A 27,850-nucleotide genomic window follows, 5' to 3' on the forward strand; every position below is an offset into this window, starting at 1 on the left:
AATTGGCACGCCATACAGCGAGGTGAAACATAAAACAATGTCCCATTTCCAGACTAAAGTCAACTAAAGTGGACACTGGACAAAAATCCCTGCTATGTATCGACTAGTGTGACATATGCACATGTCCGGGGAGACCTTCTCTACAACACCACACTGTCCGCTAAGCAGCAGAGGTGTAAAAATTAAATTGGCACACCATACAGCGAGGTGAAAGATACAAAAATATCCCATTTCCAGACTAAAGTCAACTAAAGTGGACACTGGACAAAAATCCCTGCTATGTATCGACTAGTGTGACATATGCACATGTCCGGGGAGACCTCCTCTACAACACCACACTGTCCGCTAAGCAGCAGAGGTGTAAAACAAAAATTGGCACGCCATACAGCGAGGTGAAACATAAACAAATGTCCCATTTCCAGACTAAAGTCAACTAAAGTGGACACTGGACAAAAATCCCTGCTATGTATCGACTAGTGTGACATATGCACATGTCCGGGGAGACCTCCTCTACAACACCACACTGTCCGCTAAGCAGCAGAGGTGTAAAACAAAAATTGGCACGCCAATGGGGAAATGGGACATTTTTTTATGTTTCACCTCGCTGTATGGCGTGCCAATTTTTGTTTTACACCTCTGCTGCTTAGCGGACAGTGTGGTGTTGTAGAGGAGGTCTCCCCGGACATGTGCATATGTCACACTAGTCGATACATAGCAGGGATCTTTGTCCAGTGTCCACTTTATAAAGTCCATGCACTCCAGTGAATAGCATTTATCCATTTAGATAACTTTTTAATTACTTATCTTTACACAGAAACATTACTTATTACTTATTTTTACACAGAAACATAATGTGTGTCCTATAGCATCGTTTAAATGCTTAATTTATAGTTTTAATGTGCAAATCCCTCGTTTATCCTTTTATCTTTTTAACCCTGTACTGTTATGTTATGTTTTGCTTTGTTTTTTTCTTATTAAAGTCTGTTCCTAGTGTTCCTATGTAAAGCGCTTTAGGTACTTAGAAAAGCGCTATATAAATTTGAGCTATTATTATTATTATTATTTATTATTAAATTAATCTTTTTTTTCGGGTACTCTTATTTTGAAGAGATCGTCCCCCGGAAGTCTTATATTTGCTAGCTTAGATTTGCCAGAAAAACAGTGCCAGCACTGAGCAGCTGTTTCACCTGTTTGACTCTAAAACCTTATAAAAGTGAGTATATTGCATTGTTTATTTCATTTTCATTCCCTTGCTGTCTGTCTCCCTGTCCCTGTGTTGTGGACACTCTGTTGGAACTCATTCGTCGATTTATAAGAGGAACAACGAGGATTGTTTTACGTGTTGTTTTTATTTTTGTTTACGTGTGTTCCCGTTTCTATCGTGTGTTGTTAGTAAAAGTACCACAGTATCTTCTTGAAGTACCAAACTTTTCAAATGTAGCATGTACAATCGATGTATTAAAAAGAGAATCTTTTGAAAATAGCAAATCTACAAGCTCCCAATGTGTCGCATTGTGTATAATAATATCATAATATATAATAGGGCTGAAGTGGTTAATGTATGTTTTGTAATAATGACTCAAATCTTCAATCAATTGTAGTGGAGTAAAAGTATCTGCCTCCTAGTGGAGTAGAAGTAATACAAGTACTGAACTGGAAATACTCCCATAAAGTAAAATAATAATACCTCAACATTCGGTACAGTAAGTACAATACTTGAGTAAACCTACTTAGTTACTTTCCACCGCTGAAGAGAAGACGAGTAAATTAATAAGCAGTGAGTTTTTTATTTTTATTTTACCAGGAACTGGTGGAACAGAGACAAACTTAAATTAAACCAAAGACTGAACGTCTTGTTTGAACTAATTTCAAGGATTCGAGCCTTGAGTCCATTTCCCTCTCATTCATTATCGTGAGACATGGCCAAAGCATTTCCAAAATTCCGGCGGTCCCCCCAGCCCAAAATGTTGAGAACCCCTGATTTAAACCACATGTAAATAGTAATGTTGTGTGTTCTCTCAATTAAATTCAAAGGGCTGTCTCTGCATGAGAACATACGGTATACATTATATCCTCTCTCCACCACAGCTCACCTCAGCCATGGCTGACAACATCCTGGATGCTGCCAGCCAGAGAGAATCACCACAGGCTGCCAAGAGGATGAGACTGGACACTGACCATGTGAGTGTGGACACTGACCATGTGAGTGTGGACACTGACCATGTGAGTGTGTGTGGACACTGACCATGTGAGTGTGTGTGGACACTGACCATGTGAGTGTGGACACTGACCATGTGAGTGTGGACACTGACCATGTGAGTGTGGACACTGGCCATGTGAGTGTGGACACTGGCCATGTGAGTGTGTGTGGACACTGACCATGTGAGTGTGTGTGGACACTGACCATGTGAGTGTGTGTGGACACTGACCATATGAGTGTGGACACTGACCATGTGAGTGTGGACACTGACCATGTGAGTGTGTGGACACTGACCATGTGAGTGTGGACACTGACCATGTGAGTGTGGACACTGACCATGTGAGTGTGGACACTGACCATGTGAGTGTGGACACTGACCATGTGAGTGTGGACACTGACCATGTGAGTGTGGACACTGACCATGTGAGTGTGGACACTGACTGACCGACCGTGTGTGTGTCTAATGCCCAGGTTTTTCCAGCACAGCACCTTATAACCTCACACGGGCCGGGCCAGCACCCAGAACATGTCACATGGATGAAAGTTCTCAGTCGCCGACTCACCACGACTGATCAATTTCAGTCATTTGGATTCCATAGAAGCGAAGCCTGCAGTGTGTCTTCTGTGAAAGCATGCTGTGCGCTGACAATAGCAGATCTAGAAGCTCACAACATGTCGCAGCTGTGACGTGATGTGAGCTTGTAGATTGGCTATTCTCGGTCATTATTTATTTTAGGATGAAAGAGTATTTGAACTAACTCATCAAACTAGCAACAGAATACAAGTTTAGAAGCATCTTCCAGAAACGTGATTGGTCTCAGAAATGTCATAAAAGCAAAGAGCTTATAATACCTCAGATCTGTGTTTTCTTCAGCCGGTCGGCTGTTATATAGAACAGCAGCAACAGTATGTTTAGAATGTTCACATACCGACATCGTTACATTTTCATATTTTCAGTCTTGAGATTTTATTTTATAAAACAAAGTACTGCATTGTGGGTTTGAGCTGACAGGCCCTTACATGTCAGTGGACTGGCCTCATGCTTCCTTCTATGCATGAGGAGTCCAAGCTGCTTCTTTTTACCTGACAGGGGAGAGTTTCCCCGGCCGGACGCATCACGTGGAAGGAACACGTTATTCCGACCAGTTCCTTTCCCCTCCATCAGGCGCCCCGGCTGGCAGAGGTAGTTTTGCACAGCCTTTGTGATCTACTGGTTCTAACTCTCTGCCCTAGAATATGCAGCAAGACACACCAAGCACCAAAATCCAGTGGTTACTTGCATAACAGGTTTACTGGCGGTGAGTGTGCCGGCCATGCCCCTCTCCCTTGATTCACGACGTGCCAAGTACCCAAATCATTTGCATGACACCATATAAAAGCAACACCTACAGCCTGTACGCCTTTTTAAATTCAAGACATTCCTTGAGAATGTAGCATTACACAGGAAGCGGGGATTGAACCCGGGGCTCCCACTCGCCAGACCACCTCGCAATCTACCGTGCCAATAGGGCTGAGCTCGGTTAGCAGGGCTGTTGCGGGCTGGGTCTTGGCTGGAGGCTACAAGAAGATTTACAAAATGTTTCCTACTACTATTTCAAATAAGGGGAATTTATACTACTATAATATTAATCCCACATTAAGTTCATTAAGTGGCGGCGGTGGCTCAGGGTTAGAGTGGCTGGATGGAAACCGCAAGGTTGCCAGTTCGAACCCGGGCTTCCCCAGAGTTAGTGTCGAAGTGTCCTTGAGCAAGACACTGAACCCCTAATTGCTCCTGATGTGCTGGTTGGTGCCTTGCATGGTTTCTGCTGCCATCGGTGTATGAATGTGTGTGTGAATGGGTGAAATCTATGTAAAGCGCCTTGGATAAAGGCACTATATAAATGCACCATTTACCATTTAAGAAGATGTTTTCTGATGCTGGTCTCGTCACGTGTTGACTCTCACTGTCAGCTGTTCTGTGCACATGGGCACACGTTGCGAGCTTGTAGATCTGCTGTTTTCACTAGTTCGGGTCCCGGCCCTAATAAATAATAATAATCTTTATTGTCCCGAAGGATTTTTGTCTTCACAGTCTGTTCAAACACCCATATCAAAAAACAACACATAGCACCCAGACAATACAAAAACATGAGGTCCCTAGTACTGTATACAGAACCATCCTATCGGCGGGGCAGTTTGTTTAATGCCGCGATGGCTGAGGGAACAAAACTCCTACTAAAACAGACCTTTTTCCATGGCAAGGTTCTGTATCTTTGTCCAGGTGGCATGAGGTTAAAGAAGCGATACAGAGGATGATCAGTGTCATACGATATTGAAAGTGCAAGCCGTTATCTCTTTTGGGTCACATTCTGAAAAGTCTGGGAAACTAAACCACTGCTCTTTATATAACCATCCACTCCTCCTGTCATACAGGCCGGTCAGGCAGCACAGGAAGCCTGCAGTTCACCCCCCTGCCCTCTGGGTGGTGCCGACGTTGCACTCCAGGAGGAGGACCGCAGTGTGCGTATGACTCCTTGGGTCGGCGAACGGGACAAGATCTTAAAGGGTCTCGACAGGCTGCGTCTCGAGCGTACCTTGTGTGATGTGATTCTGTGCTGTGAGGGACAGGAGGTCCCCTGCCACCGTGCTGTTCTGGCCTCCTTCAGCCCTTACTTTGAGGTAAATTATAGTACACGCTAGGCCTGATCTCGATTAGTCGACCAATAATCGACCGATGGAGTCTTAGTTGACTACCGATCTCTACCAATCTCTCCACAGCCCAAATGGAATGATTCTCTATTCAGTCTATTGCATGACTTGTTTTATGTTATGCAATCAGACTGATTCGACTGCCGCCAATCTCTCAAAATTATGAAACAAAAAAACAACCTTATAGTCGTCTATAGACACACCGGCGTGGTGTCTATAGACGGACTGCGGTCGACACATGATGATGATGATGATAGACACAATTTGGCCAATCAGATTAGACTTGGAACGTTACTTTCCCCCCTTATTCCCGACTCAATGGGCTCAATTCACCAAGCAGTTTACGCCCATATTTAGAACGTACATGACATGTACGCAACGTCCCACGTCAGAGTCTTTAGAAGGCTTTATTCTCCATGCTGCATCAATTGTGCCAAACCTCAAATAAAATATGTTCCCAGCATTTGTCAAAAAAGAAAAAGAAAACAACCTTTTTTGTTTTTAAAGAAATGATGTATTGTATTCAAATTAGACCTGATGCAAATCCAACTGATGTGTATTTATTTTGAGTTGACGCATCGCATGCAGAGCTGAGTTATTTAATGCCACACTTTGGCATATTGGACTTTCATCAAGACAACTGCAACGTCGCTCCATCATTTATAATATGTATTGACCAGTGACCACATCGCATGAAAACCTGTCTTACCATCTGACGAGGAGAAGGATACAGTATAAGGGGCGGCTTTAGGAATCTGGAGGCCTGTTTCTTTTTTTTTTTTGAAATTATGTTTTTATTTTGGTCCTTGTGTACAAGCATAATGAACAACTACATCATGAGAAGTACATTACATTACAATCATATACATATAAAGATATATTTCCCATGTTCTCAATGGTGACCAAAGTTACAACATTTTTCTTTTTCTTTGGAGCAAAAACTAAAAACGAACAAACAAGAAAAAACAAAAAAGACGAACATCTGGGCAGCTCTGAAGGGAAAAGGGGGAAAGGAGACGCTTTCACTAATCTACATTACAACTTATTTGTAAGCAAGTACAGGGTCATACACTGGAGGCCTGTTTCAAGATCAAATATGGCCCCCATATATATCTATCACATATTCTGTTGATACAGCCGTATTGATACAAATAGTTTGGACTGTTCTATATCGCGCACAGCCATTACTCTCTATAATTATGCAGCAACAACACCTCTCCTAATCCGGTCGTCCCTTCACAATAAAGTGTCTCCCCTTTTACCTCCCAATGCCGCACATTTTACCCAGGTTATTAACAGGAAATAGGTGTAATTTAACATCATGGGAGAGAGCAAGGCACCGAGCGAGAGAGAGAGATAGAGAGAGGGCCAAGGGTGGCGACTGATGCCTGACGGTCAGTCAGAGCTTGGAGGCACCCCTGAGGGTGGAGGCCCGTTTCAATTGAAACTGGTGAAATATAGCTAAGGCCTCGTATACAGATATTTATGTTAGATGTCACATTATTGAGGGAGATTAAGATTCTCTGATAAAAAAAAAGAAAAGAAAAGGCCGCTTATCAACGAACTGGTTAATCGATCGATAAGTTGATCATTTCCTTAATTAATCGATGATGTGCATCCCTACTTCAAGCCAAACATTAATCTTTCCAACGTGCACAGGCCATGTTTACATCTGGCACGGAGGAGTCCACACAGGACAGAGTGACCATCAGAGAAAAACCTCAGATGATTGCACTGCTGGTGAACTACGCCTACACGTCTGAGGTGTCCATCTCTGCTGATAATGTACAGGTAATGTATTAACACCATCATAAACCTGTGCTGATAATGCACAGGTAATGTGTTAACACCATCATAAACCTGTGCTGATAATGTACAGGTAATGTGTTAACACCATCATAAACCTGTGCTGATAATGTACAGGTAATGTGTTAACACCATCATAAACCTGTGCTGATAATGTACAGGTAATGTGTCCTACGGATGGCTGCAATTCGAAACTGGCCCCCGTAAAATCTGAATCCCCCCCCCCCTTTTCCCCCTCACTGTATATGTTTATTTTCCCTTTTTACCTCCTTTATGTTGAATTCATGATCTGTTCTTTGACTATATAGAGCGTCGCAGTCCCGCCTCCTACCCTGGACCAGGAAATGAAACCCAATGCATTATTCTCATAGACATTTCTTAAAGTATTTATTTAAAGACGGTTACGCCGCGGACAAAGCCAACTCGAGTCGTGACAACTCATGACAACACAAACAATATTTTGGACCAAACAAATAATTAGAAAGAAGAAAAAAACGGCAGGTTACAACACTTTTTTTGTTGTTTTTCTTCTTTGTAATTATTTGTTTGGTCCAAAATATTGTTTGTGTTGTCATGAGTTGTCACGACTCGAGTTGGCTTTGTCCGCGGCGTAACCGTCTTTAAATAAATACTTTAAGAAATGTCTATGAGAATAATGCATTGGGTTTCATTTCCTGGTCCAGGGTAGGAGGCGGGACTGCGACGCTCTATAGAAGTGTCTATTTGTACGTCTCTAAATGTTTTGATGAATTGAACATGGTGGACCCTCTTGTAAACAAGTGTAATGCTTAATTGCGTCGTCCACTCACAGTTAACAGTCTTTGTATTGAGTTTGTGCTTGAAATGTACTGTAATTCTGCAAACTGTTAATAAATATTGAAATCAATCAATCAAAGTCCTTATGTGCTGATAATGCACAGGTAATGTGTTTCCATCATCATAAACCTCATTTGTTGTGTAATGTTTTTTGTCCTACATGGCATCAGTGCTTAATAAATACTTGTTTGATTTGTTCTATAGGCCCTGCTAGAGACATCAGACTTGTTGGAGATCGAGGCTGTTCGAGAGGCCTGCTGTAAATACATGAAAGACATCAAACCCGTGTCCCCTAGGGTAGGTACCCTCACAAAAAAACAGGAGCAACTTGGACACTCATGCATGAAGGAAGCATGAGTTCAAGTCCGTTGCTCTCCCCAGGTTGGCGGAGGGTGTGTAGAGCCCAGGATCACATTAGATAATTGACACAGGGGTGAAAAATGGGTTACAAAATCGTGGGATAAAAAAAAAAAAAAGACATCAAACTTTGTGTAGGGATTTGTTTGCTTTTCATATTGAGAGAGTTTAGGGCGTATTGGTGCTGTTTGGGAGGGGAACATGGAGAGGAGGACGGAGGAGGACAAACCTACCAAATCTTTCTTTTTCTAGCCCATTTTGACCTGAGATCAGATTCTAAAAATGTCTTCTACATCCTGACAGTTTTCTGAAAAAGCTGTGTTTCTATGTCAGTCGTTCTTCGATTTTTCAAAAATAGCAGACCTACAAACTCGTAGCGCGCCACTCGGTGGCGCGCTATGAGCTTGTAGATCTGCTGTTTTTCAATAGCTAAAGCATAACATAATGCTAACACCAAAAGGGGTTCCCGCCCCAAAATGGGTTAATTTCTTTTCATCGTTGTGACGGGCCTACCATTCTCCCCTTCCTCCCCACACACACGGGAACAGTTTTGACGCGGGGTTTTTTTGGCATATAATGATTTGGGGAAATATTCAAATTTGCCCCTTCTGCGCACAAAATCGCTACCGGTATTGGTATTGGCCGATGGTGAGAAAAGATACTCGGGATCGGTCCCGAAGAACCGGACCGGAAAACACCCCTAATTATGGACGTTAACTCTGGATGTTGTGGTTAGGCTACGTTATGGAGTGAGCTCTCTTCCACCTCTGGATGTTGTGGTTAGGCTACGTTATGGAGGGAGCTCCTCTTCCACCTCTGGATGTTGTGGTTAGGCTACGTTATGGAGTGAGCTCCTCTTCCACCTCTGTGAACATTTACATTTTTATTGAAGGACTCTAAACCCACTTTGGGCGGGAACCCCTTTTGGTGTTCTAACAGCTATTGAAAAATAGCAGATCTACAAGCTCATAGCGCGCCACCGAGTGGCACGCTATGAGCTTGTAGGTCTGCTATTTTTGAAAAATCGTGAAAATGCACCTTAAATCTTTGAATATATATTCTTTCTGTGTTTCAGTTTTTAACTCAAATCTTTGCTTCTGGAGGGTCCCTGGAACAACATATTTTCAGATGGGGGTCGGCGGCATAGTACATATATAATTTTTGGGGTCCTTGACATGAAATATTGAGAACCACTGATGTAGAAACATGAGGTTTTTCAGAAAAAATACATTTTAAAAAATGCATTTTTTAAATTTCGACGTCAGGTCTAAATGTGTTAAAAACTCACCTTTTCAGACAGGCCTTTCCATAGCCCTATTTAACTACAGATTCTGTGTTATAAATAATCCTGTGTTCCTTTGTTCAATTTCACCGGCTTGGTTACACGTTGATTTTTTTAATAATTCAAATTTAATTTTTGTCTTTATTTTTTATCATTCACAATGTTGTTCAAACGAACTCCGGGGCGCACTTCCAGGGGGACCCGCGTAACCGTGGGTACCCACCTTTTAAAGCACTCTGTGATTGTCTGCGAAAGGTGCTCTAAAATGAACTTTACTTACTTACTTCAGGAGAACCGAGAGGCCAACGATCTCCCCTCCAGCCATCCGGGTGGATCGTTCACCACCATAATAGATCCACCTCCACCGGAGATGGAGAATTATAGGGACTACACACATCCCAGGAAGCTGTTAGAGGGTCTCAACAGGCTGCGTCTCAACAGGTTCTTGTGTGATGTGATTCTGTGCTGTGAGGGACAGGAGGTCCCCTGCCATCGCGCTGTACTGGCCTCCTTCAGTCCTTACTTTGAGGTAAATATAAATACATATATAAATATACCTTTAGTTTATTGACCTGCAGTGGGATGAGTGACATTTTAATTCTTAACTTGGCGTTTATATGAACGGATGTTGTTTATGTCCAATCACTGAATTGTTTACACAATTGTACATAAGGGTTGGCATAGACCATAACTTGATTAATAAGGTTTATTTGGTATGTACATGAAATTAAAATGTAAGTTTTATATAGCACGGACATGTCTGTGTTCATCTTAAAACAGTGGCTTAGTATTGGGCTAACAGCTGGAGCATACCGGCTAATGGCTGACTGGCCGTGAATGTTTCAGGGCTGTTTTCTCAAGTCTACATTCTGTACGAGACATCACCGTTTGAGCCATATCTCAAAAACGAGTGCCGTTGGTCAAACTGCAGAACCAATATGTCAATTTGAAGCTATGATTCCCCTGCTTTCACATGACATGAAAAAAACAACGTCAAAATGGTTCACAAATGCTCGTCTCAAAGATTAGGCCATGCATGTCTCAAGTACAACTGGATAGATAGCAGATAGCGGATGCCGAAAGGAGAAGTTTTGTGACTATTTATTAGTGGTCTACCTGCGCTGTCCTTGTGATTCCCCCCCCCCCCCCCCCCCCCATGGACACTCAAACCATTGTCCTTTCCAACGTGCACAGGCCATGTTTACGTCTGGTATGAGGGAGTCCACACAGGACAGAGTGACCATCAGTGGAGTAGAACCTCACACCATTGGAGTATTGGTGAACTACGCCTACACTGGCGTGGTGTGCACCACAAAGGCACATATGCAGGTAATGGTACTTTCATAACGCACCTCATTGCCAACGATATTGTCCTATATTTTTGCTTAACCCATTTTGGGGCGAGAACCCCTTCTGGTGTTTTAAGCATTATGTTATGCTTTAGCTATTGCAAAATAGCAGATCTACAAGCTCATAGCGCGGCACGAGCTTGTAGATCTGCTATTTTTGAAAAATCATGAAAAGGTGGCACAAATCTTTGAATATATTATTTCAGAGCGAACGTTTTTAACTCAAATCTTTGCTTCTGAGAGGTTCCTGGAATAACATATTTTCAGATGGGGGTCAGTGGCCTCTTACATACAATTCGTGGGTACCTTGACATGAAATATTGAGCACCACTGACATAGAAACATAGGTTTTTCAGAAAACTGACAGGATTTAGAAGACATTTTGTAGAATCAAGCTCAGGTTTACATGGGTTAACAAAGACATTTTGGGGCGGCAGTGGCTCAGTCCCTCAGAGTTGGTGTCGAAGTGTCCTTGAGCAAGACGCTGAACCCCTAATTGCTCCCGATGTGCAGGTTGGTGCCTTGCATGGTTTCCTCTGCCAATCGGTGTATGAATGTGTGCATAAATGGGTGAATGTAATGCACAATCTACATATGTAAAGCGCCTTGGATAAAGGTGGTATATAAATGCACCATTTACAGTAACATGTACATGTTGTTAATTTGTTCCAGGCCCTGCTCGTAGCCTCAGGGATGTTTGACGTCACGGCTGTTCGAGCGGTCTGCTGTAACTACATGACGGCACATGTGGACATTAATAACTGTGTGGAGATGTTCTGCTTTGCCGAGGCCCATTCCTGTGAAGGCTTGCAGACAAAAAGCATGCATTACATCGAGGAACACTTCAGTGTCGTATACCAGCAGGTCAGTCATGATTTGAGGAGTCATACATTTACCAAGGTCTACACATTCAGAAGATAATCTGGGGATCCCCCTCACTCACCAAAGTCAAAGTCGTACGATTTGTCACACGTTACCGGCCGCAGTGAAATTTGTTCTCCGCATTTGACCCATCTCTTGGAGCGGTTGAGCCGCAGCCAAGGAGCGGTGAGCTGCAGCCGTGCCACACTCGGGAGTCATTTGATTAGTAGATTTGACCCCGGCCCTCAATCCAACCCTTGATGCTGAGTGCCAAGCAGGGAGGCATTTTACAGAGTCTTTGGTATGACCTGGCTGGGGATCGAACCCCGACCTCCCATTTTCAGGGCGGACACTCTAACCACAAGGTCACTGTCTGGTGGCCTTGTGAGGACCAGTGAGCACTTCAGAGGAGAAAAGGTGACTTCAGTATGAAGTAGTGTCTTCGTGTATCTCAGCTAATCGTGTTATTTATTTTCCTCTAACAACAGGACGAGTTCCTCTCTCTCTCCGTGGAAAGGCTGACAGAGGTCCTCTCCAGTGACCATCTGAATGTTCCAGAGGAGGACATGGTGTTTGAGGCTGCCATGCTGTGGTTAGACAAGAGTCCTACCCGCAAGCAGAGCTTTGGACAGGTCAGTCATTTAAACAAGAGTCCTACCCGCAAGCAGAGCTTTGGACAGGTCAGTCATTTAAACAAGAGTCCTACCCGCAAGCAGAGCTTTGGACAGGTCAGTCATTTCTTATTCTCTCACCTTGTAAGACAATCGTAGGTCTCTATCAATGTCATGTTGATCACCCAATATCCAGTTGGACTAGTATTAATACTTGGTGTTCTGTGTTCTTTAAGGTGTTGGAGCACATCCGTCTGCCTCTCATCAGTCCCTCCTACCTCCACACTGTGGTTGAGAGTCTGGATGTGGTGAAAGAACAGCAGGGCTGTCAGAGGTTCATCTCTGAAGCCAAGGGGGAGCAGCCATACTCTAACACAGCACGCCCACGCAGTAGCACCGGTAGGTACCCTGTTGAACACTTGCATGCATGCGGCCGTTCGATCCCGGGTTTCCCCCCAGAGTTGGTGTCGAGCTAGACTCAGTCTGAACCCCTATTTGCTCCCGATGAGCAGGTTGGTGCCTTGCATGCTCTCCTCCGCCATTGGTGTGTGAATGTTCGTTTGTGAATGGGTGGCTGACGAGGTGTCAACATCTATCCAAAGGCCAGCATGCCTGTCTGTGAGATATGGACTCTTTTCATGAAATAAACCCTTGAACTCTTGAATGTACTCTGTCTGACCGGCTCCTTCTCCCCCCCTGGATGCAGTGATCGTGGTGGTGGGAGAAAAGCGCAAAAGGAAAGGCGTCAACGCATTTGAGAGCTTCGATCCCCTGACAGAAGAGTGGAGGACAGTTGGAGACTTGCCCATGAAAACGGACAGTCCTGCCATGGTCGCCTCAGGTGAGAAGTTGGTCGACTCAATCGACTTGTTGATCAACTTTTGTCTTGCTAGTGCTTTAGTTAAAGGTCCTCAATCCAGCAGTAACAAACACCTGACTATCACTGCTCCCTCTGCGTTATTTAAGGAGTATCAGTTTGCAGAATTACAGTACATTTCAAGCACAAACTCAATACAAAGGCTGTTAACTGTGAGTGGACGACCCAATTAAGCATTACACTTGTTTACAAGAGGGTCCACCATGTTCAATTCATCAAATTCATTCACATGTAGATGTGTCCTTGTGCAAGACACTGAACACTACATTGCCTCCGATGAGTTGGTTTGTGTGAGCTCGCCACCAGTGTGTGGGAAGTGAGGACGCTGGCGTTGACTGTTCGCCTCTTCACCTCCCAATTTATGAATGAATTGTAAAGCGCTTTGAGCACTTGGGAAAAGTGCTATAAAAATGCAATTAATTATTATTTTATTATTAATAAGGAAAAAACAACAGATATTGGCCAATTTTACACTTTATTAATTCTACACTCATTGTTGGGGAACTGGAAGTTCCATACGCTGCAACTGCGTATGGCTCGTCATACGCAGTTGCTGCGTATGTTTATCATGATTGTAAACCTGCTACCACGCTTAGCTTTGGATCCATACATGTGGTGGAAGCTGACTTTACAGCCATTGTAAACATAATAATAAAACGTAGTGTTGCCCACTTGGTAGCTTATATTATATCACATCACCACACGCTGGAACTATTTTGATGGATTTCTGTGAATTTCTTGGCTTGATAAAATGGTCCATCTTATAGAAGATCAGCGGTTATATAACATTTCAAGTTGTGTATGCATATTAAGAGAGCCCACGCAAAACTGCCCAAAATCACTTTCACCTAGAAAATCCATTCACATTTTTTATAATTCAGCTGACTGTGGAGACACATGCTGGAACCTTTTACTTTGAAATGTTTTATAGTTTCTGAGTTATTTAATTTAAACGCCAAATGCATTCTCAATGGCGAAAACACGTCTTGGGCTATGCACGTGCGGTAATACCCAGGACGTCCACAGACGTTTTGGGCACAAAATGTGTTAAACTATGTATTTCTATGTATTTCTTCTTAACACCCCAATCGCCTTAGTAGCGCCCAGGACGAAGTTTTATCCAAAAGACGAAGTTTATTGATATGAAAACCGATCACATCACTCCACAGCCTAGGAGCGCCTGTTGCGCAATCCTCGATGTTGCATAACAGTGGGACGTCATCAAAAATGTCCCCCCCCTGTTTAGCCGACGACAACGGAAATCTTAAAACGTTAATAACTCGCAATCTAAATCATCCCGTCCAATTCTAAGAAAAGATCATGTGTAAAGGCTCAAACATAGTCTGGATTTTCGGTGGTGAGGTGTCCACCGAACTACAACATGGCGTCACGAGCTGCGGTGAAGAGCAAACCACCGCCCCAGCCCTTCTCTCTGTTTTTACTCACCACCGCTCAACGTTATTTCAGCTCCGGTGGTCACCTCACCACCGGAGCGGTGGTCACCTCACCACTGAAAATCCAGACTATGAATGAGCCTTTAGACGGCCCCCCCGCTGTCCAGTCGCTAGTCGCGTTAGATTTAATCATGCCTCCCATTGTTGTCGATCGTGTTTGGCTACATTTAGCTGCTCCAGCCACATCCGGTATAACTTCCGGTCCGTCGGTAAAAGTGCTCCGTTGCTATAAATCGCTTGGGCGCTACGATTTAATGGATTAAATAACCCTGGGCAATCGGAGTGTTAACAATGGAATTATACGTTGTTGTTTTAATTCTGCCCTTCTCCCACCATACAGGCTCTACTCTGTATCTGGCTGGAGGAAAGGAAAGGCCGGGCCATCGTGGTAGGGAGAGCAGTGCGATGTGGAGCTTTGATGCTCGGAACAAAAAATGGATGAAGATGGCTTCCATGAAGGAGGGACGCGCTCGCTTCAGTAAGCTGTCAAACTATTCTAATTCAGCCCATTAAGACCTGGAACGCATCTGTGTCATGCCGATACCGATCTGTCCCGATCCGATCTTTATATTTTTTATATAACACTTATGCCATATCACAATAGCAAATATACTAATATATGTCACTCTAGTGTAGTCTGTTGTGTTGCCTTTCAATTATTGAAAGGCAACATGTGACTATACTTTTATTAGAATGACTGTCATTCTGACAGGGCTTTTTTAAGTGGTGCAACCACTTCCTTAAGTGACTGTGTGTGTGGCTGGCTGGGTGGGTGGGTGGGTGGGTGCCTGGGTATGAGCACGAAAATAGCATGGTTGTTTCTCACCACCTGTGCGCAACCTAACACACACACGCACATATTAACTGTATATATGGTGATTTCGGGTGTGCCAGTACAGTAAGGGACCCCCACACGGTAACTCGGTCATTTCTCAACCGATTCGGACGCGGGGCGGCTCGCCGGAATCGGGGCGGCACCCTGGGTGCGTTCCTGTGGGTCTGGAACTCCCCCCCCCGATCTTTTGAAAGTCATGTGATCGGAGCCGATTTCCGATCACCCGATCCGATCGGGACAACCCTAGTTATAGGCAAAAATAAATAATCAGAACTGAAGATGTCCCCCTTAGCCTGTAGCACTTGCCGTAGAACTTGCCCTATAGCCTCGACGACCATGCAGGCTTATGTAATACATTTTAACTTGGCATGTCATTAAAGTGACATCCTGTCTTAAACTTAGTTTTGGAATAACCGCTAAGTTTTGTTGCCTTGGTTACCCAATGAGAGGCTGCATACATGTGACCACGGCCATCCCTTCTATTATTCCAACGATCGTTTTTTTTTAAAATGTTAAATTGTTACTGCTACTGAATTAGTTACATTTTCGCTAGAAACAGACAATCAAAACGAAACAGAGACACCTCCCTGACAATAACGCAGAGACAGCTTGTTTATTTTTGGACCACAACGCTTATATGAAACGATTTTAAGATGAGCCCATGTTATTCTGCATAGAGAAATTACTTACGTTTACATGGGGAATCGAGGGGACGAGCGACTCTATTGACGACTTTGGCGCTCTATTGTCCTCATTGGTCTGTTGTAGGGCATAGCAGTGAACCATTGTCCTCATTGGTCTGTTGTAGGGCATAGCAGTGAACCATTGTCCTCATTGGTCTGTTGTAGGGCATAGCAGTGAACCATTGTCCTCATTGGTCTGTTGTAGGGCATAGCAGTGAACCATTGTCCTCATTGGTCTGTTGTAGGGCATAGCAGTGAACCATTGTCCTCATTGGTCTGTTGTAGGGCATAGCAGTGAACCATTGTCCTCATTGGTCTGTTGTAGGGCATAGCAGTGAACCATTGTCCTCATTGGTCTGTTGTAGGGCATAGCAGTGAACCATTGTCCTCATTGGTCTGTTGTAGGGCATAGCAGTGAACCATTGTCCTCATTGGTCTGTTGTAGGGCATAGCAGTGAACCATTGTCCTCATTGGTCTGTTGTAGGGCATAGCAGTAGCAGACATGTAGTGGTTCCACCCATCCAGAGCACATTAATTTTCTTCCCGTAGAGATTTCCATACAAATATGTATATCAATTATTTTAAGCGTAGAATCCAGAATCTAGGATCCTTCATCCTGGTGAATCATGACCATAAAACATTTGATTCTGTGAGAGAGGGAAAAAAAGAATGAAAGAAAACCGTCAAGGCTTTTGTTTGTTTATTTATTTTCATCTGAAGCTGACCGAGGCCATTACAGATGACCAATCACCATCAGCTCACAGCTTCTTCTGTTCTTATTGGTTAATTGTTATTATTTTCTTTTTTTTAAATTTTAGCACAGGTTTTATTTATTTGTCATAATTTTATCATTTTTGATTTCCTTCTTTATCGTGGGCACGCTTTTATGTTGTTGTTGGTTGTCATGGCTGCCAATTCCCACCTGATGTGGGAGTTCTGATTGGTCCAGAGTGTACTGCATAGCTTACATAAGGGTTTTTTTTAAACAAGAAATGTTGACCATCTGAAAAGTATATTAATGTATGCAGTTAATACTATTTTAGAACTAATTATTTAATCAATGGGGCGTGGCATGGAGGTGATCAGCCTGTGGCACTGTTGAGGTGTTATGGAAGCCCAGGTTTGCTTTGACAACAGCCATAAATTAATTTGAATTGTTCAGTCTTATGTCTCACACCTTCCTCTTGACAATACAACTAGATTCTCTGTGGGGTTCAGGTCAGGCCAGTTGGCTGGTCAGTTAAGCACAGTAATGCCATGGTCAGTACACCAGTTACTAGTAGTTTTGGCTCTGTGGGCAGGTGCCAAATCGAGCTGGAAAGGAACATTTGCATCTCCATGAAGCTTGTCAACATGCTGAAGCACAATGTACTCTAATAAAATCACACCCGTGTGAACTGAGTGGTGTAAGGTCTTATATAGACTAATCAGCTGTGGTCTGACGTAATGTCTGACGTAATGAAATCACACCCGTGTGAACTGGGTGACCGTAACAACCATGCTCATTGTTTGAGCACAGACAGACAGACTAACAAAGCCAGTTGTAGGAGTGGTTTACACCACTCAAAAAGATGGCTTTTTAGAGTACAAGCTTTACAGTAGGTGACTTTAGGCCTGCAACACACATGCAGCATTCAGCAACACATATGCAGCATTCAGCAACACATATGCAGCATTCTGCAACACATATGCAGCATTCTGCAACACATGTGCAGCATTCAGCAACACATATGCAGCATTCAGCAACACATATGCAGCATTCTGCAACACATATGCAGCATTCAGCAACACATGTGCAGCATTCAGCAACACACATGCAGCATTCAGCAACACATGTGCAGCATTCAGCAACACATGCAGCATTCAGCAACACATATGCAGCATTCAGCAACACATATGCAGCATTCAGCAACACATATGCAGCATTCAGCAACACATATGCAGCATTCAGCAACACATATGCAGCATTCTGCAACACATGTGCAGCATTCAGCAACACATGTGCAGCATTCAGCAACACATATGCAGCATTCAGCAACACATATGCAGCATTCAGCAACACATATGCAGCATTCAGCAACACATATGCAGCATTCAGCAACACATATGCAGCATTCAGCAACACGTGTGTTGCAGAATGCTGCATATGTGCAGATCTCAACGCTCGAGTCAAGCTATAAAAAGCGTGACTCGAAGGGGAAGGGGAATATAATGCCCTCTAGGGGGTGCGTGGGGAAGGGGAAGGGGAATAGAATGCCCTCTAGGGGGTGTAGAGGGAATAGAATGCCCTCTAGGGGGTGCGTGGGGAAGGGGAATAGAATGCCCTCTAGGGGGTGTAGAGGGAATAGAATGCCCTCTAGGGGGGGTAGAGGGAATAGAATGCCCTCTAGGGGGGGTAGAGGGAATAGAATGCCCTCTAGGGGGGGTAGAGGGAATAGAATGCCCTCTAGGGGGGGTAGAGGGAATAGAATGCCCTCTAGGGGGTGTAGAGGGAATAGAATGCCCTCTAGGGGGTGTAGAGGGAATAGAATGCCCTCTAGGGGGTGTAGAGGGAATAGAATGCCCTCTAGGGGGTGCGTGGGGAAGGGGAATAGAATGCCCTCTAGGGGGTGCGTGGGGAAGGGGAATGGAATGCCCTCTAGGGGGTGTAGAGGGAATAGAATGCCCTCTAGGGGGTGTAGAGGGAATAGAATGCCCTCTAGGGGCTGTAGAGGGAATAGAATGCCCTCTAGGGGGAAGGGGAATAGAATGCCCTCTAGGGGGTGCGTGGGGAAGGGGAATAGAATGCCCTCTAGGGGGTGCGTGGGGAAGGGGAATAGAATGCCCTCTAGGGGGTGTAGAGGGAATAGAATGCCCTCTAGGGGGTGTAGAGGGAATAGAATGCCCTCTAGGGGGTGTAGAGGGAATAGAAGAGGGAATAGAATGCCCTCTAGGGGGTGTAGAGGGAATAGAATGCCCTCTAGGGGGTGCGTGGGGAAGGGGAATAGAATGCCCTCTAGGGGGTGAAGGGGAATAGAATGCCCTCTAGGGGGTGTAGAGGGAATAGAATGCCCTCTAGGGGGTGTAGAGGGAAAAAATCTTCTAAATCCTCGTTTTCTGAAATAAATATTTTCACGATTTTTCAAAAATAGCAGACCTACAAGCTCGTGGCGCGCTATGAGCTTGTAGATCTGCTATTTTTCAATAGCTAAATTATAACATAATGTTTAAAACACCAAATGGCAAAATCCAGTAAGACACTGTCGTAAGGAGATGTATACTCAGTGCATTCTGTGATTATTTGCCATAGTCATGTAAAAAAATATATAATTTTCGGCCAAATACAACGAGACTGAGCGTTGGGGGTGCGTCAGGTATAGGTCAGGAGGTAACGGGGGGTGCACAGCCAAAAATGTTTGGGGACTGCTGCTCTAGTAGGTGAAGAGCTCATTTTTGATGAAAAAAAACAAAAAATAAATCTGTTTTATCTCCTCCGTTGAAAAGCTTGCACGATGACAGGCTCTCAGTCAAATCTGGTCACAAATATTAAAATAATATTTGAATCCATAATTCCGTAATGACAGCACTACTTGGTAGTCACGGCTGCCAGTTCCCACCTGATGTTGTGTGCGAGTTCTGATTGGTCCAGAGCGTACTGAATAACTGCTAGCTTACATAAGGTCTTAAGACTAGGACTAAAAAGGTCTAAAATGAACAGCTCATTAGAGATAGTTTTAACTCTTTTCTTTCCTCCGAATAAGATGATACGATCTCCCACAATGCAACAGCACATGTGCTTCATTGGACATGGTCCTTTACCCTTGGGCTCAACCTTCTTCCAGGAGAAGGTCTCTGGACTGAATTTCCACACATCATTGAAGGTCTGGTCATCGTTGCAGCCACCAAATATGTACAGCTCTCCATTGTAGGTAATTGCTGAATGCCAACAGCGTCCTTCTGGAAGAGGTTGTGCAGAAGGTGTTCTCATCCAGTCGTTGGTCTCTGTGTCAAACACTCTGATGCTGTTGTAGACCCCATGGAACTCCTCATAGCCCCCAAATACAAACATCTTTGTCCCGATGATGGTAGCAGAGTGACCATATAAACCATACGGTGGAGTTCCTCTGGTGTTAATTAAAGACCAGACCATTGTGCTGGTGTCCAACGTGTACATTACATTAGTGAGTCCAATCATGATGGTGTATCCTCCATGGATAAATATGACTTTCTCTAACACACAGGCTGAGTGGTATTTCATCTTTGGAACAGTCCCAGAAACCCTGGGTTGGAACCATCTGTGGGCGTCGACATCAAATGCATAAAGTATGTTGTAGTACCTCCCATTCCTTTTCCCTCCCCAGATGAAGACTGTATCTTCTACCAGCACAGCCGTGTGTCCCTCACGCACCAGCCCAGTCGTCGCTGTTGTCAACTTCTCCCAGCGCAAAGTCACTGTGTTGAAGATGTGCACCTCCGTCTGACCCGTGTTACCACCGCAGTATCCTCCAAAGTAATAAACCTTTTGCTCCACTGAAACAGCAGCATAAGCCGGTCCTCCTGGTCCTCCCTTCCGGTGGACCGTCCAGTGGGACATTTCTCTCACACCGTAGATCAAACTGGACTTTGTCGAGTCTTGCTCTGTAAACGTCCAGAGAGTCCGTTGGTCTCGGTGCCACAGACGTTTTGGCGAAATCCACAAAGCCAATGAAGTGGGTCGCTGTTAGATGGGGGAAGCCGATGGCGTTGGGCTAATGTAGCAGAATGAACGTCAGCTCCACCTCAGCCCAGTCAGTCTGATCCACAGTGCGGACAGTATCTCCAGGTGGAAGTGTCTTCAGGCCAGGCGGGATTCTTCGGTAAAAAGTCGCTAAATGACATCGAGATCACTTGAAGATTAATTTTTAAAGGACCCGGTGGTCGTGATGACGACATGGTGATGTCGTTGCGTGATGATGTCACTACCCCGGGTTAGCCAATGGCATTGCTGCAGATGCCCTTGAAGAGACCTGCACTATGGAATCGTGGATTTCCCGTCAGTTGGTTGTGCCTCGTGACATCATGTGATGTCATCAATATTAAGCGCATATATGGAGATAACTGATCTCATGATTATTGGCCAGCAACTCTACATCTGACCTCAAACCTCAAACCATTAGATCTCCATATATGGAGCTGACCTGTTCTGACATTCCATGCATTATGTTGATCCTTCCCCATCCATCCTTCCTCTTCGATGTCTCCCTTTTGACTGATACCTTGTCAATTTAAACTCTAGACTGGCCTGTTGACTGATACCTGTCCATTTAAACTCTAGACGGCCCTGTTGACTGATACCTGTCCATTTAAACTCTAGACGGGCCTGTTGACTGATACCTTGTCAATTTAAACTCTAGACGGGCCTGTTGACTGATACCTGTCCATTTAAACTCTAGACGGCCCTGTTGACTGATACCTGTCCATTTAAACTCTAGACGGGCCTGTTGACTGATACCTGTCCATTTAAACTCTAGACGGGCCTGTTGACTGATACCTGTCCATTTAAACTCTAGACGGGCCTGTTGACTGATACCTGTCCATTTAAACTCTAGACGGGCCTGTTGACTGATACCTGTCCATTTAAACTCTAGACGGGCCTTTTGACTGATACCTGTCCATTTAAACTCTAGACGGGCCTGTTGACTGATACCTGTCCATTTAAACTCTAGACGGGCCTGTTGACTGAAACCTGTCCATTTAAACTCTAGACGGGCCTGTTGACTGATACCTGTCCAATGAAATGAAATGAAATCTATATTTACCCAGGGTATCTGGGCTAAGCTCAAGAACTTGTTTCCAGCCAGGCCCTGCTCATAGAACACATTTCATCGTAGTGGTTGATGCCTTGTTCAAGGGCATTTCAGCGGTGGTAATTTTAACGTGTCGGACGGCTGGTTCGAACTGGGAACCTTCCGGTATCTAGACCGCGCCGCTATCCGTTCGGCCACCGCTGCCACAACTCTAGACGGGCCTGTTGACTGATACCTGTCCATTTAAACTCTAGACGGGCCTGTTGACTGATACCTGTCCATTTAAACTCTAGACGGGCCTGTTGACTGATACCTGTCCATTTAAACTCTAGACGGGCCTGTTGACTGATACCTGTCCATTTAAACTCTAGACGGGCCTGTTGACTGATACCTGTCCATTTAAACTCTAGACGGGCCTGTTGACTGATACCTGTCCATTTAAACTCTAGACGGGCCTGTTGACTGATACCTGTCCATTTAAACTCTAGACGGGCCTGTTGACTGATACCTGTCCATTTAAACTCTAGACGGGCCTTTTGACTGATACCTGTCCATTTAAACTCTAGACGGGCCTGTTGACTGATACCTGTCCATTTAAACTCTAGACGGGCCTGTTGACTGATACCTGTCCATTTAAACTCTAGATGGGCCTTTTGACTGATACCTGTCCATTTAAACTCTAGATGGGCCTGCCCCAAAGTTATTAGTGCAGCTGTGGCCGGCAGCCGGCGAAAACTAGAGTACTCAACAGGCCCTGCCCTACCTGGGCCCTCATCAAACCCTGTACATAAGACACGCTCCATATATTGCCAGTACAGAATTCAAACCATATGTTGATCTCACCTCCCATTCCAAAGCGCCAGGACTCACCCAGCAGTCTGCTGTCACCCAGGCGCTTGCGTGCGCGCGACCTTGCCCTCAGGCTTCTTACTGGTAATAATATTGGACTTCATTTTTCTAGCGCTTTTCTATGCAGAGAGCTTTACTCAAAGTGCTTTACAATAGAGCGTCGCGGTCCCAACTGATGATATTTTCCAGGACAGCCAGGGATTCATTAATCCACCATCTCTTTAGTGTTGAAGACAGCGTGTCAGGACAGCCAGGGATTAATTAAAATGTATTCCAGTGTGTTTTTTTCCTTCTTTTTTGAGTGGTGCAAACTACTCCAACAACCAGCTTCGTCTGTATGTCTGTGTACCTGTGTACGTGCACAGGTGAGCATGGTTACCATGGTCACTGACATTACGTCAGACCACAGCTGATCAGGCTATATAAGACCTTGCACCACTCAGTTCACACAGGTGTGATTTTGTTTTGGTGGAACCAGACGAGGGATCCATGATTGCAGAATATAAACAAAGCTATGTGGAGTGGTCTTTGTTTCCCCTTTCGGGAAAATACATTTTATAAATGTGATCATTGGTTGTTTATTTAGTTTAGGCTGTTAGTCATTCTGGACTTCAGGATGGGACGTCCCACACTGGAGGCCCTCACCATCAAGGGGACAGAGGTGGAGCAGGCAGACAGCTTCAAGCTCCTTAGCCTTCATGTGTCAAAACATCTGGGCTGGAAGGAAACATCTGGGCTGGAAGGAAACATCTGGGATGGAAGGAAACATCTGGGCTGGAAGTAAACATCTGGGCTGGAAGTAAACATCTGGGCTGGAAGGAAAACATCTGGGCTGGAAGGAAAACATCTGGACTGGAAGGAAACATCTGGACTGGAAGGAAACATCTGGACTGGAAGGAAACATCTGGACTGGAAGGAAACATCTGGACTGGAAGGAAACATCTGGGCTGGAAGGAAACATCTGGGCTGGAAGGAAACATCTGGGCTGGAAGGAAAACACTTGCTACAGAGAAAAAAGCACAGCAGCGGCTGTACCTTATTAGGATGCTGAAGAAGGCCAGACTTGGTCCTCAGCCCCTTTTTATGGCCTACAGAGGACTGGTTGAAAGACTTGGTCCTCAGCCCCTTTTTATGGCCTACAGAGGACTGGTTGAAAGACTTGGTCCTCAGCCCCTTACTCTGGCCTACAGAGGACTGGTTGAAAGACTTGGTCCTCAGCCCCTTTTTATGGCCTACAGAGGACTGGTTGAAAGATTTGGTCCTCAGCCCCTTTTTATGGCCTACAGAGGACTGGTTGAAAGATTTGGTCCTCAGCCCCTTTTTATGGCCTACAGAGGACTGGTTGAAAGACTTGGTCCTCAGACCCTTTTTATGGCCTACAGAGGACTGGTTGAAAGACTTGGTCCTCAGCCCCTTACTCTGGCCTACAGAGGACTGGTTGAAAGACTTGGTCCTCAGACCCTTTTTATGGCCTACAGAGGACTGGTTGAAAGATTTGGTCCTCAGCCCCTTTTTATGGCCTACAGAGGACTGGTTGAAAGACTTGGTCCTCAGCCCCTTACTCTGGCCTACAGAGGACTGGTTGAAAGACTTGGTCCTCAGCCCCTTTTTTATGGCCTACAGAAGACTGGTTGAAAGACTTGGTCCTCAGCCCCTTATTCCGGCCTACAGAGGACTGGTTGAAAGACTTGGTCCTCAGCCCCTTTTTATGGCCTACAGAGGACTGGTTGAAAGACTTGGTCCTCAGCCCCTTACTGTGGCCTACATAGGACTGGTTGAAAGACTTGGTCCTCAGCCCCTTACTCTGGCCTACAGAGGACTGGTTGAAAGACTTGGTCCTCAGCCCCTTTTTATGGCCTACAGAGGACTGGTTGAAAGACTTGGTCCTCAGCCCCTTACTCTGGCCTACAGAGGACTGGTTGAAAGACTTGGTCCTCAGACCCTTTTTATGGCCTACAGAGGACTGGTTGAAAGATTTGGTCCTCAGCCCCTTTTTATGGCCTACAGAGGACTGGTTGAAAGACTTGGTCCTCAGCCCCTTACTCTGGCCTACAGAGGACTGGTTGAAAGACTTGGTCCTCAGCCCCTTTTTTATGGCCTACAGAGGACTGGTTGAAAGACTTGGTCCTCAGCCCCTTATTCCGGCCTACAGAGGACTGGTTGAAAGACTTGGTCCTCAGCCCCTTTTTATGGCCTACAGAGGACTGGTTGAAAGACTTGGTCCTCAGCCCCTTACTGTGGCCTACATAGGACTGGTTGAAAGACTTGGTCCTCAGCCCCTTACTCTGGCCTACAGAGGACTGGTTGAAAGACTTGGTCCTCAGCCCCTTACTCTGGCCTACAGAGGACTGGTTGAAAGACTTGGTCCTCAGCCCCTTACTCTGGCCTACAGAGGACTGGTTGAAAGACTTGGTCCTCAGCCCCTTACTCTGGCCTACAGAGGACTGGTTGAAATACTTGGTCCTCAGCCCCTTACTCTGGCCTACAGAGGACTGGTTGAAAGACTTGGTCCTCAGCCCCTTACTCTGGCCTACAGAGGACACGTTGAAAGACTTGGTCCTCAGCCCCTTACTCTGGCCTACAGAGGACACGTTGAAAGACTTGGTCCTCAGCCCCTTATTCTGGCCTACAGAGGACTGGTTGAAAGACTTGGTCCTCAGCCCCTTACTCTGGCCTACAGAGGACTGGTTGAAATACTTGGTCCTCAGTCCCTTATTCTGGCATACAGAGGACTGGTTGAAAGACTTGGTCCTCAGCCCCTTACTCTGGCCTACAGAGGACTGGTTGAAATACTTGGTCCTCAGCCCCTTACTCTAGCCTACAGAGGACTGGTTGAAAGACTTGGTCCTCAGCCCCTTACTCTGGCCTACAGAGGACTGGTTGAAAGACTTGGTCCTCAGCCCCTTACTCTGGCCTACAGAGGACTGGTTGAAAGACTTGGTCCTCAGCCCCTTACTCTGGCCTACAGAGGACTCGTTGAAAGCATCCTCACCATCACGGTGTGGTTTGGAAACACTACCCAAGCTGAGAGGAAATCGCAGAGAAATCCGTTCGTCGTACGATATGTTTTATACCACACGGTTGTGACGATGATGTGATGTCATTTCCTGATGATGTCATTATGTTGAATGGTGCTACTCTACCTGAACGGGCCATGACATCATCAGTCTCCCATATTTGGGCGAGAATCAACCTCTCCCGCTGAAACAACAGTGCTTCTTAATACGGCACAGTTTGAGAAGCAGGAGTTAAACTATCAATCTGGTGTCAGTACAAAACTCTGCATTCAAAGCAACCAAAAGTATGGCACCACCATATGTTGCAAGTCTGATCACATGCTACAAACCCTCCTGAGCACTCAGATCAGCCGACGCAGGGAAGCTGGAAGTACCTTGGCTAAAAACTCTTCTCCCTTCTGGCTCCAAAACTATGGACTGAACTTCCCATTGCAGTCAGAACTGCAGCCTCACCCCCAATCTTCCGCCGCAGTCTGAAAACCCACCTCTTCAGACTCCATCTTAGCCCGTAGTATTTGCCCTAGCCTCTATTGCAGCAGTGGTGTGAAGTAACTAAGTACTTACTTACTGCTGGCCAATCACAATTTGCGTCCTCCCTTTTGTCTTCAATGTTTGTGTTTACAGAGACACTCGAAGCTGGCCATTCATTGTCGATGCCATTCAATGTTTGTGTTAAGACAATGTTTGTTTACACAAACCCTCAAAGCTGGATATAGGAGGGGCTAGCACCCCTCAAAAAAAATAAACAAATACACAAATCATCCAGGCCGCTTGACTCATGGATATGAAGAATCAACTGACTGCGAAAAAACGCTATTGTTACTGCTACTGAATTAGTTACATTTTCACTAGAAACAGACTATCATATAATATGAGTGACTGACTGTCGCAAACGAAACAGAGACACCTCCCTGACAATAACACAGAGACAACGCTTATATGAAACGATTCTAAGATGAGCCCATGTTATTCTGCATAGAGAAATTACTTCCGTGAACCATGGGAATCGAGGGGATGAGCGAGTGACGTCAGGACCCAATGAGAGGTTGCATACATGTGACCACGGCCATCCCTTCTAACGATCGTTTTTTTTTTAAAAAATTTCCCCCACATTGTCCACAGGCCTGGTGATGCTGGATGGATCCGTGTTTGCAGTGGGGGGGTGGGGGAGGGGTTTTAATTCATGCTCAATGGAACGGTACGACCCGAGCGCGGACACCTGGGAGCTGATGAAGGATGCCGGAGCGGGAGCGCATTACGACGTTAGCAGCTGTGACGTGGTCGCACTGGACGGACATCTCTATTTTATTGGTACGGAACAGATTCATGGACCTGCAGGTTCAGCCTGCTGGGTTTCATGAGGTTGTGTTGGTGTATGGTTCACTGAAAACCTACAAATACTTTGTAGTAAGACGCGCGGACGTGGGAAGCGAACACAGCTTAAAGGACCACTTCACCACTTTTCAACCCATCTTCATATAATAATCATGATAAAATTATTTTTCTACTCAGTCTGTGTCTCATAGGAGGGCTGTGGGCAGTTTAGAAACAGTCTTCCAGTGACATCATCATCAGGCAGATCTTTTTTTTTAAACAAGATTCTTTTACAAATATGTTTAGATTTCCATTATCGTGAGAACGATGGCTTCCATTTTCGCATTGCAACTTTTCAGGACTAGAAAGCCTGCAGTTTCTATTAACTTGTATTCCCCATCGATGATGTCACTGGAAGACGGTTTCTGAACTGCCCACAGCCCTCTTATGAGACACAGACTGAGTAGAAAAGAATTGCGCCATTTTTTCATGATTATTAGTGAGGACCTATTATATGAAGATAGGTTGAAAAGTGGTGAAGTGGTCCTTTAAGTTTTCTTTTTTTAAACGTTTTCTTTTTTTTTAAAGTTTTTATTTTTTAAGTTTTCTAGTGTGTGTGTGTGTGTGTGCGCGCTTCTCCTGTTGACGGTGAATAACATTTTGACGTGTGTGTGTGTGTGTCCTCCTGGACTCTAGGTGGCATTATAGGCGCGAAAGATGACGGGCCAGGTGGCCAGGTGGCCAAGTACAACCCTAAAACATCTGTGTGGACACAACTCGCTCCTATGCAGATCCCGCGTAACGATTCAGCTGCTTGTGTTCTGAATGGAAAGATCTACGTTACAGGTATCTTACCTTATTTCCTTACCTTTAAGTAGGCACAGAATGTTTATGTCCACTATGAGCGATCACCCCGACCGTTGATTATCACGGAGCGTTTTGTTCTGCTTTAGTGGGGCGGGGGCTTTTGTTATGGTCTTTGTTATGGTCCCGAAGTGGAACAGTACTGGAGCGGAGATGAAGTGGGCATTTGAGAAAATGGTAAATAAATGGTAAATGGTGCATTTATATAGCGCCTTTAT

At 45.0% G+C, this 27,850-nt stretch overlaps 3 protein-coding genes across 4 annotated transcripts in view; 2 read left to right on the plus strand and 1 right to left on the minus strand.

Annotated features, from left to right (window-relative positions):
* Window positions 1-27,850, plus strand: part of LOC306914744 (kelch-like protein 24a) — a 52,532-nt gene that overhangs the window by 20,697 nt on the left and 3,985 nt on the right. The gene's annotated exons all lie outside the window — the stretch shown is intronic.
* Window positions 1,197-27,570, plus strand: LOC306915822 (kelch-like protein 24; the record flags this gene model as incomplete). The annotated part of the gene is made up of 14 exons (XM_079493461.1): window positions 1,197-1,213; window positions 2,035-2,202; window positions 4,616-4,861; window positions 6,551-6,682; window positions 7,718-7,810; window positions 9,442-9,681; window positions 10,347-10,481; window positions 11,174-11,365; window positions 11,851-11,994; window positions 12,210-12,372; window positions 12,680-12,814; window positions 14,645-14,782; window positions 26,577-26,765; window positions 27,560-27,570. The coding sequence occupies exons 2-14, from the start codon at window positions 2,047-2,049 to the stop codon at window positions 27,568-27,570; spliced, it is 1,974 nt and encodes a 657-aa protein (XP_079349587.1). The 5' UTR covers window positions 1,197-1,213; window positions 2,035-2,046.
* Window positions 19,389-20,396, minus strand: LOC306915823 (kelch domain-containing protein 3-like; the record flags this gene model as incomplete). Its single annotated transcript, XM_079493462.1, has 1 exon — window positions 19,389-20,396. One exon carries the CDS (start codon window positions 20,394-20,396, stop codon window positions 19,389-19,391), a length of 1,008 nt encoding a protein of 335 aa, XP_079349588.1.

Source organism: Electrona antarctica (genome assembly GCF_951216825.1).
Source record: "Electrona antarctica genome assembly, chromosome: 22".
Taxonomy (NCBI): Eukaryota; Metazoa; Chordata; class Actinopteri; order Myctophiformes; family Myctophidae; genus Electrona; species Electrona antarctica.